This window comes from Fulmarus glacialis, unplaced genomic scaffold (assembly GCF_000690835.1).
Source record: "Fulmarus glacialis isolate BGI_N327 unplaced genomic scaffold, ASM69083v1 scaffold34234, whole genome shotgun sequence".
In the NCBI taxonomy this organism is placed as follows: Eukaryota; Metazoa; Chordata; class Aves; order Procellariiformes; family Procellariidae; genus Fulmarus; species Fulmarus glacialis.
Window position 1 is genome coordinate 15,216 of NW_009210567.1, and position 13,444 is coordinate 28,659.

The 13,444-nt window shown below is 39.6% G+C and overlaps 1 protein-coding gene across 1 annotated transcript in view; it reads right to left on the reverse strand.

The window, feature by feature from the left end:
- The window catches only part of LOC104076374 (ATP-binding cassette sub-family C member 8-like), a gene marked incomplete at its 5' end in the record, with an annotated part of 47,160 nt that overhangs the window by 9,649 nt on the left and 24,067 nt on the right, over window positions 1-13,444 (reverse strand). Inside the window, 9 exons of the mRNA XM_009577212.1 lie at window positions 379-492; window positions 1,917-2,019; window positions 6,633-6,725; window positions 7,913-8,070; window positions 8,769-8,838; window positions 9,996-10,156; window positions 11,109-11,356; window positions 11,963-12,062; window positions 12,766-12,891. Coding sequence (XP_009575507.1) covers window positions 379-492; window positions 1,917-2,019; window positions 6,633-6,725; window positions 7,913-8,070; window positions 8,769-8,838; window positions 9,996-10,156; window positions 11,109-11,356; window positions 11,963-12,062; window positions 12,766-12,891 — 1,173 coding nt within the window. The remainder of the gene's footprint in view (window positions 1-378; window positions 493-1,916; window positions 2,020-6,632; window positions 6,726-7,912; window positions 8,071-8,768; window positions 8,839-9,995; window positions 10,157-11,108; window positions 11,357-11,962; window positions 12,063-12,765; window positions 12,892-13,444) is intronic.

Genomic DNA, 13,444 nt, shown 5'->3' on the forward strand with positions numbered 1-13,444 from the left:
GACAGGTGAAAAGACATCATCTTGGTAACTTAAGGTTTGACAGTCTGGAATGATGTACTGGGGCATAATTACAATTGATGCACTGAAAAAATATTCTTCACAATGGAAGACAATATAAAAAATACAATGCAACTGGGCCATGTTTTGTTGACATATTTGAACTAACACTTCAAAGAACATTTTATCTAAAGACTGAAAAAAGCATACACTCAAATATGTCAACCACTGAATGTGAACTGAAGTTAACACATGGTTTCAGTGATGTTACAGTACCCACTATAGATGTACAGACACCTTCGATCTTCCTGTTCATCTTTGTGCCCTGAAGAATTGCAAAAAAATGTTTGGGAGAGACAAAAAGGGTCCTGAGATTCTTACCATAAGAGCATAGGTTAGTCCCAAGCCTACAAGTCCTGAAGAGAGTTTACTATACAGGCAACTGGTAATAGAAGTGACAGCTGCTATGAGTACCACACATGCTCCAATGTACTCCTGAAGGAATATGAATAAGCTTCATCACTGTAAGTCCAACAAATGATTAAAACATTCTCATAACTTTGCATACCAAATCACAAACCCACTGCATGGTTTGAAATACAGGCAGAAAACACCACGTAACTCCATACAGACCCTGCCTAGGAACCCATTCTCATTGCCTTTAGTGTGGCTGTGCTGTTTGGAAACGCTGTTGTACACAGGAGTGGTACCAACACTGCTAATCTTCTTCCGGAGAAGTCAACACAGATATCTTAAGCATGTAATGGAGGTGGCTGAAACTGTGCCGCTGATGTTCCCTGGGGTAGGAGGGAAATGCTCACGTGATCCCCTCTGTGAGCGGATCCTCTCTGCAGCTGATGGTTGACTGCTGGGAGGCACTGCGGTTGCTACCATCCGTATTTGTTCAAACAAACAGTTCTTGCACAGCATGTATCTATTAGTCGGACTGTGTCCACCCATGATGGGCTTTTGCTGCTTTAATTTAAATCATTAGTGATTTGACTTCCCACAGACAAGTCTTTGAGTAAAATATGTAACACACTAGAAAATGAACTCTGTAGGAGGGAAATTGTCACTCGTCTGTGTTTGTACTGTTTGGTGATACAGGCAATGATCAGAATTAGAGACTTCAGATGGTCTAGGACTGAACATATAAAAGGATAATAACATTTTATTTAAGTCATACTCAATATCTGAATTTAAGTAGCAAAAGGTACCAGCTACAATAGAGTCCAAAATGGAGGTATAGAGTGTGACATGAAATATGAGTTAGCATACACTTAGCACATATAAAAGGAGCCCGTGTTACCACAACAGCGGTACTACACCTGTATCTAACGAAGCCTGATATAAATAAGGAATTTTACATTGCAGATGATGATAATTTGCTTCTCAAGGAATTATTTTTAATAAATAATTTCTCATGCCAGGCCACTTTACAGAACACTCTAAGGAAACACGCACCTAAATATCTTTGGCATTCTTCAGAGGACCCAAAACAGGCACCAACCTGTCTACGTCCTTCTGCTTAAGAGAGCTTCCAAGATGTTGCAACGTTCCTGGGGAGCCACAAGGCAAAGGCCTGCTGACACTGACTAACACAGTCCCATAAAGGCATCCTGGCTGGCGGCACAGCTCAACCAGCTCTAATCACTCTTCACACACAGAGGAGCCAATGTGACCTATAAAAACTATTCTTGTCTTGGAGAAACAGCTGCAGGCTATGGGGAAAATCCGTACTCCATTCAGTTCCCAGGATGGGTTGGGCATGTGTTCATTACAGACAGAGAAATATAGATATAAAGGGTAAAGGTAGAGCTTTGAAACCCAGCTGAGGCTGGATAACTGTTGGATGCCTCATCAGATTGCTTGGAATGAAATCAAAATTCACTGCGTATACACAAACATAATGTACTTGCCATGCGGACTTCCAGCCAGCGATTGGCAGCTGTAAGGAAAAGGGAAGCGATGTTGTTGGAATCTGTGTATTCAAGAAGTTTTTGTCGAAATTTGGCTTCATACCTAAAAAAAAAAAAAAAAAAAAAAAAAAAAAAAAAAAAAAGGGAGAGGGCTAAGGGTCAGGGCTTGGGGTCTTGGAAAAACAAAAAGTAAAATTTAATTTCTGGTTGTATATGCTCATGGGCAGCTTGACACAGGGTCCAAATCAGCCTATCAATAGTTCAGAGTGACATCATCTGTAGGCTTGTATTATTCACATGCAAACTGTATTTGTAAAGTATCTTCAGGAGTAAATGGATGTTATTGCATTGATGAAACTCTGTGTGGGACTTCTGGATCACACTGGGCATTTTCTAAACGTATTTTATTGCACGGTAACTCTAAGAGAGACAAATCTGAAACTAAAAAAATTAAAAATATGTATGAGAGAGAAATAATACACGCACGTACTTGTGAAAAGAAATATTAGTACTGTAGAATGCAGTTCCTCTTCTCACTTAATCATATAAGCTCAAATTTTAAAATTTATATTACTGTAGTGCCTAGAAATTGTAATCATTTATAAAGTATAAATTCAAAGTACCTCCAGTCATGGGAGCTCCAGTGTTAGACAAACATGTTTGTGCTTATCACTAAACAAATGGAGCACTTTGAAAAACAAAAGTCCAAGCACGTGGTGCAACAAAAAGTAACGGACTGGAAAGAACTATGCTCCCCCACCCCGCAAATGAATTAGCCACAGAATACAAAATAAGATTAATGGCAAATAGGTCTGTTTACAGTTTATTATAGCGGATCTGCACCCACTCATCAGAATAGCTGCATCAATGAATTCTGCCTTGAATTCAGCAGATATGGAAGACGATTCCCTGCTACACCTATTCAGACCGGGGTTCTTGGCAAGCACGCAAGTCAGCCAGTCACCCCTTTCAGCTGGGCATATTTATTTGCATAGGTATAAATTAATGTGATGTTAGTAATAAAGTGTATCAATAATTATGTCTAATAATAAAGGAGAAGTTTAGCACAAAAGCCTTTTCCAGGGTAGTAACAGAAGCTTGAAGGCCTGAAGATCTAGTTTAAGCACCCAAAACTTGCCTTTTTTCCCCCCTTTATTACATTAGCAAGTTTAACAAACTTGCTAATCTCCCCCTATAAAACTTTGCCCTATTTATATCCTTAGCTATTATGGTTGCAACAAGCACTACTTATTTATAAACTCAGCTCTCCTTTTACTGATACGAGAGAAAGATATGACAATGTTTTGTTTGTGTTCAGTTTTGGGCCCCTCACTACAAGAAGGACACTGAGGTGCTGGAGCGCGTCCAGAGAAGGGCAACGAAGCTGGTGAGAAGGGTCTGGAGAACAAGTCTGATGAGGAGCGGCTGAGAGAACTGGGGTTGTTTAGTCTGGAGAAGAGGAGGCTGAGGGGAGACCTCATCGCGCTCTACAACTACCCGGAAAGAGGTTGTAGCGAGGTGGGGGTTGGTCTCTTCTCCCAGGTAACAAGCAATAGGATGAGAGGAAATGGCCTCAAGTTGTGCCAGGGGAGGTTTAGATTGGATATGAGGAAAAATTTCTTCACCGAAAGTGTTGTCAAGCATTGGAACAGGCTGCCCAGGGAAGTGGTCCCTGGAGGGATGTGTAGATGTGGTGCTTAGGGACATGGTTTGATGGTGGACTTGGCAGTGCTAGGTTAACAGCTGGACTTGATGATCTTAAAGGTCTTTTCCAACCTAAATGATTTTATGATTCTAATTATGAAGTACATGGCTTAGAGAAGCTTTCAAATTTGTTCACTGCAGAGTATCTTAATCCTTCTTCTGAGTATAGTATAATAAAATTATGACTTTACATAAATCATTTATGCTTTTGAGAAAAAGAAATAAGTGCCACTTTGTGGAAATAATTTAGCTGTTCACAACTTAGCCATGTGCCAAGACATGGACCTGTTGAAGCGGGTCCAGAGGAGGGCCAAGAAGATGATCAGGGGGATGGAACACCTCCCCTATGAAGAAAGGCTGAGAGAGTTGGGGTTGTTCAGCCTGGAGAAGAGAAGGCGCCGGGGAGACCTTATTGCGGCCTTTCAGTATTTAAAGGGAGCTTATTAGAAAGATGGGGACAGACTTTTTAGCAGGGCCTGTTGTGACAGGACAAGGGGGAATGGTTTTAAACTAAAAGAGGGTAGATTCAGACTGGATATAAGGAAGAAGTGTTTTACGATGAGGGTGGTGAAACCCTGGACCAGGTTGCCCAGAGAGGTGGTAGATGTCCCATCCCTGGGAACATTCAAGGTCAGGCTGGATGGGCTCTGAGCAACCTGATCTAGTTGAAGATGTCCCTGCCCATGGCAGGGGGGTTGAACTAGATGACCTTTAAAGGTCCCTTCCAACCCAAACCATTCTATGATTCTATGATAAGAGATATGTCTGCTGTGTGCAATGAAGAATGGCCTGGGCTGGCTCCCAGAGTGTTGGTGTGTTTGCATAGCCTAGAATGGTTGTTCCTGAAAGCGAGCATTAGCGTCACGCAGCGTCAGAGCTACTGAGCCCTGCCTTTCCTCAGGACTAATTACCCTCAGTGTCCTACCATACAGAGATGGCTATTCTGCTTCTGGAAACAATTCAGTCACGTTTAACTTTCATATCTCTATACCATGAGGCATTATGTGATGCAGATATGCCTTAGAAGACGTGAGGTATGCATCATGAGTCAGTCATGCATACACACGTGGAATGGGAATGCAGACAAAGTTACCACTGTTGGTGGAGTACTGCAGAAATATCAGAATTTCTCTTCAGAAAGTGTCCCCAGATTACCAGGCCTCCCAGAATACAGACCAGTCTTTGCAGAAATTTTCACATTTACATTTTATTGATTATTTAGCACTGACGCCATCTGAAGTGCCAGATAGCAAATTATAAATCAGGCCAGAGCATCTGCTGAAGGTGTATTTATAGCTGCAGCAGTAGCTGTCTTTCTGATCTCCCCCTGGACTTTTTGTACATTTCTTTCCTTATGCATTCTGAGAAAGCACAGGACGGAGAGTTACCAAGGGTAAGGGCATTCCAGGAACAACGGGCACCTCCTAACATTATGACTGGATTCCTGAATTAGTCTTATTTTTAGGGATGCTCAAGCTAGCAAGTCTAAACTCCACTACTCCTGCTAATATGTTAGGCAGCTGAAAAACTACACAGTCCTAAAAATAGCTAGGTTACCAGCTGATGCGGGAGCTGGCAGGCAGATGGAATACAGAACTTACTGAACACACATGGCTGTTGGGTCAGACACACGTCAGTTACTACAGGATTTAAGGAAAAGGAGGCACCAAACAATTCTTTGACAGAGGAATTCATTTCAAGGTGACAGGAAGAATCAAGAGGGAACGCTCCAAATGACTGAAAATATTAGCTAGATGGCATCGAATATTTTTTATTGTATCAACACCTGAAAATATACAGCCATAATACTCTAAAGATCCTCTTGATGAAGTAGAAGAATATATGGATAAATGAGAAAAGCAATAGTTAAAAGAGAAATTGACTTTCATTAAAACTGAACACAGATATAGCCACAAACTAGAGAACACTGTTGGGTTGGCACTTAACGAATTAAATATCCAATAACAGTAATTAATAATGGAAAATACTATGCTGTTCTACCACTCTTCGGGAAGCTACCTTCAGTCAAAAAGAAACAAACTCTTGAATTGGTTGTTCTTTCATTAAGCTATTTAGATCCTATTTAGAATAGTATAAGAAAAGTTAACTTTGTGCATTACTTCTATTATAAAATTAACATTATAGGTTAGGGGGAATAAGCACTACTGTTTCAAAGACAGAACAGTAACAGTAATAATCAACTGAGAAAACGTGTAGACATCTAGATGAGACTGGTGTGGAAGACAGTTGACCGCATTTGAGTCGACTGGGAAAAGACAAGAATAGCACTAGCGTGGGGAAAGCAGCTGGTAAGCTCAGCAGTAGTTTTATTAGTACCTCTACTAGTATCAGTGTGACTGCCATTTTTGTAACACAGATACACAGCCCAGGCACATTATCAGGTATTCCTGGGCTGCTCTCCCGTGAGCTTATGTGGATAGAAAAATGAATCAAAACTGGTGATGAAAGACTTTGTCTCCAGCTTGTGTATTTTCAAAATCAGTACAAACAACCACATTTTCAGCTAGCAACCTGAAAAATAACTTAGGCTGCTATTGTATCCTCTGAAGTCACTAGCAGGCACAGTTTATCTTACCAGGACATTGACTCATGCACAAATTACTCTGGCATAACAAGTTAGTGCATATTAGTTGTTCCATAGAAACTGTCTGAGCGCATAGTCTGCCACGCTGCACGCTGTGGTAATTGCAAGCTAATTTAGCTTCTTAAATCACATTTGCCCACAAGTTTTTTTTTAGGCTGCGTGCAAGTGTATGGAGAGTTACCGCAAGGCAGCTGACACACATTAGCTTGTTTTTCTACAGTAACTCTTTCACATGCAAAATGCTTAAAGTTCTTCAATGTTTTGGAGTTCCCCCTTACCAGTGTTTTGGGGACTCTGGATTTTCCAGGTGATCCAAATTACAATTACTTATAACTGCACAATTGCAGAACAGAATCAGAGATAGATATTCAAAAGCGAGGTAATGTACGTTTCTTAAAAAACTATACCTGAAGGCTCGGATGGTGGTAAGACCTTCAACAGTCTCTGAAAAATGGGAGAGTAATGGTAGCTGAGTGCTGTCATCCAGCTGCTGCAGGTCCCTGGAGAGGGTTATGAGAAGAATTTTGTAGAAAGCCAGTTTTGTTGTGCAATTATTCTTTTGAAAAGGCCCAGGGAGTGAAAGAGAATATCGTCACAATAATTATATACGTAAGGTTCAGATAGATTGCAAAGCAGTGCTACATGTCTCTGAGCGGGGAATGAAGATCCCAGGAGGATTTCTCTTTTAACATTTGAATACAAACAGTGCTGGAGTTCTGAATGGGTCTTTTCCCTTCACTGCTTTCCCTCGTCTCTCCTATATTCCTATTTCTTGTACTCAATTGTTTATTCATTTAAACACCATTCTAGCTTTATGCTGAATATAAATTTAATGGGATACTGCAAGTAAGAGCTCGAGTTAAGCAGAAAGCAAAATGCAACTTCCTCTCTCTCCCCTCTCCATCCCCAGATGACAGCACAACTTCTCACTGAGCTAACAGTATAACTCATACATTCAGTAAAGTAAACGAGAGCCCGCACTCATCATTAGGTTGTGATTCTCAATTTCATGTTTAGTCATCAAATCAGTGGAAGCCCATGTGGGGTGAAATTCTATTTAGTCTCAGTTCCTTTTAGCAGGAAGTAAGTTGGTTGCAGACTCCCTCTGGATCCATGCATGCGTGATGGGATAAATGCAAGCGCTTCTTGAGCGCCACCGGGGGGAAGCTGTATGACCGTAGAAGGAGAAAAATCACAGATATGGCTAAAATTTTTTAACTTGTTAAAAACTAAAAGGCACCCAGAACAAGAGCGGATACTCGTGCACGTTGGATCCTTAATGGGCAGCATTCTCCACCCTCTCCCTGGCTTTACAGATTTCCACTTCCACCTGGACAGGCAGACAACAGTTTCCCTGTTCTATCACCACATTTTCTTGGACGTACCCAGCATGCAGACCTTGGGGAGGACAGAATCCGGTTGATTTTTTGTATCGTGTGAAGTCTAAGAAACTTTGATCATGGACAAAGACCCTGCTCATACCTCCCAGAAGTTCTGCTTGAAGAGCTGCAGACAAAGGAACTTGTAAAATGACACATTTTCACTATAATGGATTTGGCTCACTTTCAGGCAGGGCCATGGCTTTGGCAGGACCGAAATTAAACATGAAGTTCCCCAGCACTGCAATGCAATCATGCATTGCAGAAGATGTTTCTATTGCCAGAACGATACTGGTTTATGCTCTTACCGTGATGCAACTCGGAAGTACTTCTGGATGAAGTAACACATGATTGCGAGAGGAACCAGGGCAATGAGAAACATTGGTGTGACGTATGAGATGACGGCAAGAGCAGATACACACAGCAAAGTGGAACGACTCAAGCACTCCAGGGTAGCTGGAATGTGCTGTATAGATAAAGAAGAATAAGCACACACAATCTTCCATAACAGATCCAGTTTAAAACAGCATTATTTCATTTTCTTTTCTCCCACTTACACAAGGCAAAAAAATTTGAGGATTTGAAGCACTAAGCATATAGGTCCGCTTTTGAATTGACTGCTGGGTTTTGAGAAAGTCTGAAGGGATTTCTGTGGGGCTGCTTCACACGTCTGCATTGTGGATCACAATCCTCATTTCAGAGGATTACAGATGGGATGCAATAGATGATTTCAGTGTCTGCATTGATCCTATGAACTGGCAGTGTAGTCTGGGGTAAATACTGATAATTTTAATTTCAGTCATTTCTGTTTTGGGCAACAGCATTTGCCTTTTTCTCACTTCGTTTGCTCATATGTGTCAAGTGAATGTGTTTATCCACTTTTAAAAAAAGTGGATCCTCTTCATTTGGGGATATCACTATTGATCTAATTTCACTTCCCTTTTTTATACAGGGCATCTTAACCAAATAAATGGTTTTTCAATGTGCATTTAAGATGAGGAATTCATTCTGAACCTAGAAAACCATGATGCAAATTAATATAGTAGTCAAAATTATAGATCATCAGTAAACTTCATCTAAATGAGTGTATAATAAATGAAAATCCAGTCTTTCGGACTGGGAAAGATAGGATAACTTGGGAGCTTGGATATATTTATTCAGTACCTGGTCGATGGTATTGCAGTCAGCTGAAAATCTGTTCAATATACTTCCCAGAGGTGTTGTTTCAAAAAACCTAAAATGAGGCAAGGAATGGGAAAGATTACAATATTGACACAAGAACAGTTTTAAATTTTTTTCCTGTCTTCCTTAAGCTAGGTACTGTATCACTGACACAAGCAAATAAATTGACAACCACAGTAAATTTTGTCATTCTTCCCCGTAACCATGGCTTTCCAATAAAATGGCAGTCTTGACTGTAACCCAACAACAGCAAGCATGTCCTCAGCTCCCTCTACTGCCTGAGCTATGCAAATCACATGATTAGATTTTTAAAAATCCTTTCAGATTTGCAATTGGAGGCCTCTTCAATTCATGAAAAATGCAAACAAAGTTAAATCGCAAGTCTTGCATTTTTCTGGGAATAGAAATGCATAACTAAGAACAACTGTTGGAATAACATATTAAAAGACCTTTCCTTTACATTTGCATATGCAAAATACATAATTCATTATTGCTCTGTAATTGTTAACTGTTCCATAACTCATGTTGAACCTGAAGTCTAAGTCTATTCTGAAAAAACAAAAGTTAAAAAAAAAAAACTGAGGTTTTCCATGTATATTATTTCTTCATGATTTCTGGGTCAAATACAGTTAGCTTAAAAATCAGAAGGTATTCTTCCTGATGTTCAGTAACAGCTGCAGGTTTGAATCAAGCTACAACTTTCCTTTCGTGCTTTAGAAATAAAAGTTATGCAGGACAACAAAGGCCTTTGCCGGTATCTGTGCACCCCAGTGTACCCTAATGATGCCTGTGATGACACTTGTCTAAGCTCATTATCTTTCTTAGGCTTGCACAATCGCTGCCTGACAGTAAATATTTCCAGTGATTAAGATTATGATGCACGCTACGAATGAACCACACAACATATTGATCAATAACTGTGTTTTCTCCCTAATTAAAAACAGCAAAGAGAAATTAAACATGCAAGGAAGTAAATCTCTTAAGTCCCAGTCAGGCAGGAGAGGCGTTGACTATTGTCTAGGAACTCAAGCTGCCTGGGTACCATTTTCCAAAATTGCTCAGTAGTTTGATACCTGGTGATTTTCAATGACAAATTAAAACAATGTGATTCACAGTCACTTCTTAATAAAAACTGTGCTTAGAAGACTGCCTTGAAGTAAGGAACACAAAATGAGTACAATATAATTTGTATTACAATTGGAGGAATACCTCATTGGAGCCAAAATAATTTTATTTAGTAAAGAAGAGTGTAGCTTTTTGGTGACTTTCAAGCCAGTCCACTCCACTGCTATTGATGTGACAAGACATAATACAATCCCAAGACAGCAGAGAACGCTGAAAACTTTTGAATATGGAGAATGGTTGAAATCCTAAGAAACAAAGAAAGAGTAACAAAATTATTCGCTGTACATTATGTTTAAAATTTATTGTAAAAACACAAATACAAGACTCTCTAAATTAAACTGCCAATGATTTGCAACCACCTTAAACCACAATTTATCATCGTTTGAAGAGAGGAGTGTGTGCATGAAAGTAAGAGGATAATCAGAAATTTAAAATCATAGAATACTACAAAAAGCCCTGAAAAGATACATTTGATAATTTCGTCTGAAGGAAAAAAACATCTTCAAAGCATTTGTTGTGGCTTTGTAGTTTTGGTTGAATTTTTTAATAGGAACAGAATATAATAGTTTTTAATTTGAAATACTAATTTCATATTAAAACCCAGCATCAATAAAGCATCTTTTAGAGATGAAAGTGTGACTCCAGTGAAATCACACATGCACCTCCCAAACATTAATGTGGATTATTTGTAGGCACTAAATCCTGATAAAGAAAACAACCCCAGTTCTAAGAAAATCCCTCCACTACTGCTTTATACATACAGAGTACCCTGCTAGGTAACACTGTGGTCAGTTCCACGTGGAATTCACACAAAAATCAACCAAAACAAGTGTGCTCATCAAAATCTGTGTTTCCCATGTTACAAAACCTGAAAGCCCTACTTGCAGTGAGAATGCAACAGTACAGGAAAAAGAAAAAAACGATGATATCAAAATTACTTTAGAGACCAAGGTTTAGGCATATCAGCTAGATGATGAAAACACAAAAAATCTAGCAAAAGGAGGACAACAACACACAAAACTTAACTTTTAGTTTTATTGCACTGTGTACCCAAAAATGCATTAACCCTCAAAATACTCTGGAGTGGCTCTATTACTAGAAACATAGCACATCGCATACAAATCTTGGAGCAGAGGTTGACAGGGGGAGATCACGACCCGTTAAATCATAAGAGGAAGGAGAATGAGCATTGCGTACCGCACAGTGAGAGCAGTTTTTCAGCTCTAGCTCTGTCTTCCCAGAAATGGCATCCGAGGTCCAGCGCGCCAGGCAGTAGTCGATGGCCACCATCACCGTGTGCTTCAGCAGCTGGGACAGAACCAGCAGCGGCAGGAGGAGGATTCCCGCTGCGCTGAGGTACTTGCCACAGGCTCTCCAGGGCATCTTTGCTCTCTGATGCAGCACTGAAGACAGGTTGTCTTCATCATCACTTTCTGTTACTTCTTCTGCAACGTGCATGAAAAAAGTACAGCCACACTGACTTACTCGTACACACCTTGCATAGAGACTGGCAAGGGGCAGCTACAAAACAGGTCGTCTTATACAGCATGAAGAGTGGCTTTAAGGTGAAATTACCTGCTCAGGCATGCATGTATTAGACTGCTAAAGTTAGTAGTAATGCATGCTAGAAAGATGCAAAAATCCTTAGCACTAGGTGATCAATGTCTCCAGTCACGTTCTTGCAATTTAGAAGTACTGGCTTGACAAAAATTAATTGCAATTTTTCCCTAGGTAAGACCTTAAACTAAGTGTGCTTAGCTATTGACAGGTTTGAAGGTCACCCAGCATAAATTATTCAATATTATTCCTCTTCTGTTATCAAATCATGCTCGAGTATAAGAAAAAAACCACTTAAAAGTTTGGAGGAAGCTATGACTTCTGAATGCTTGAAATCACTGTAGTCCAGAGGTAAAAATCAATGGAATCATTGCAAATCATGACCCACATGAAAAATGACTATTCTCTTGTTTTAGTTATGTTAATTCATTCTAAAATGATTTAACTGTGAAACAGTAATGTAGTGGTACTGGGCTCAAAGGGTGTCCTTTTACCTTCATCCTCTTCATCATCTTTCAGCAGAGCTTCACGGGAATACATAGTCCTCCGGAGATTTGTTCTTTCCAAAACAGTTTTTCTTTCAATAATAGTCTCCTAAAAAAGGGACAGTTTGTGTGTTTTCAAGCAGAGAATTAATAAAAAAATTACTAGCTGTGACAAAACTTGTTTCCAATTAGAATGTCAGAGAAAAATAAAAATGAGACTCTTATAGCAGGCAGTCATAAGTGATTGATTTGCTAACTCTGTCTAAAACCAAAGGACGTAAATTAGATATCTGACATTAATTTCAGGTTGTCAATCCCAACCCTCCTGGAATCTTAACTTGGACAGATATCCCTGAATTAGAAAGACCTAAAATTAATATCTCATTCTTCCTGTGTTGTAATATTAAAGACAAAATGTGTTAATGATTCAGAGAGCCTGATATAGGCACATCTGAAAAACTTCTACCCTATGCAATGAGTAAATTCAGGCATATTTATAGCAGCAGTTGTCAGTATTGCACATTACCAATGCTTTTCCCCTACAATGGCCCAATGTAATATTCCCTCGACAACAATATTTTCATAGGGCTTCACTAACAAGAATGGGTCAGAGGCAACAGTATCAAGGAGATATGAAATGTCCAGATGAAGGAACTTCTCTTAATAGATAAATAATAATGGTAATAGTAATACTACATTCATACTAAGTTAGAAATCACACACAGCATGTCAATCCTTGCTAATGCTTTCAACCTAAGAAAAAAAACGTGTCACATTTTTTGCAAATGTCGATTGCCCTGCCCATCAAACACCTTCTCCAGCTCTTGGTCTTGTCGATTCATTAATGTCTTCCAGTGTTCAAAGAGCTCAGTCTCTGATTTCTGAATGTCCTTGAGTGTTCCTTCTCTCTGGATGTTACCATCTTTCATTGCAATTATCTAAGAAGTTAGAAACACAAGTGATGAGATAAATAGCCATGTATCTCTATTTATTTTAAAGCTATGTTGCTGTGTCTAGACAGAATTTTCTCTTTTCTTAAATAAAGAATACTTTTGCGAGCAATCTGTCTTTCAGGAAGACAATGAAGTTCTACCTCAACTCTATCCCCTTCACTTAAGATGTTGCAAAAACAGAAACTTCTTGCACTTCATGCTTTCAGAAAGGAAAGCTGCTTTTAAGAACGAAGAAGAACGGGGTCCCCAGCAGCAGACAGGAGAGTGCATTACTCTTCCTAAATACAAGTCATTAGCAAGATAAGATTTTAGAGTTCTCTTACCTCCTAAAAGGAAAAGGCTTTTAGCCACACACTGTGCGCAGCATGTTTTGCCCTCATTCAGGCCATTAGATATGAGCATGCTGGCTCCACCATCTGTTTGATACCAGGGACCTGATAAGGAAAAGCTAGGGAATTTGAATCCCTAAAGCTTTTAAAAGCATCCATAGTGGACACGGTGTGGAAAAAAAAGTACATATACAAGACAAAGTCTGAAG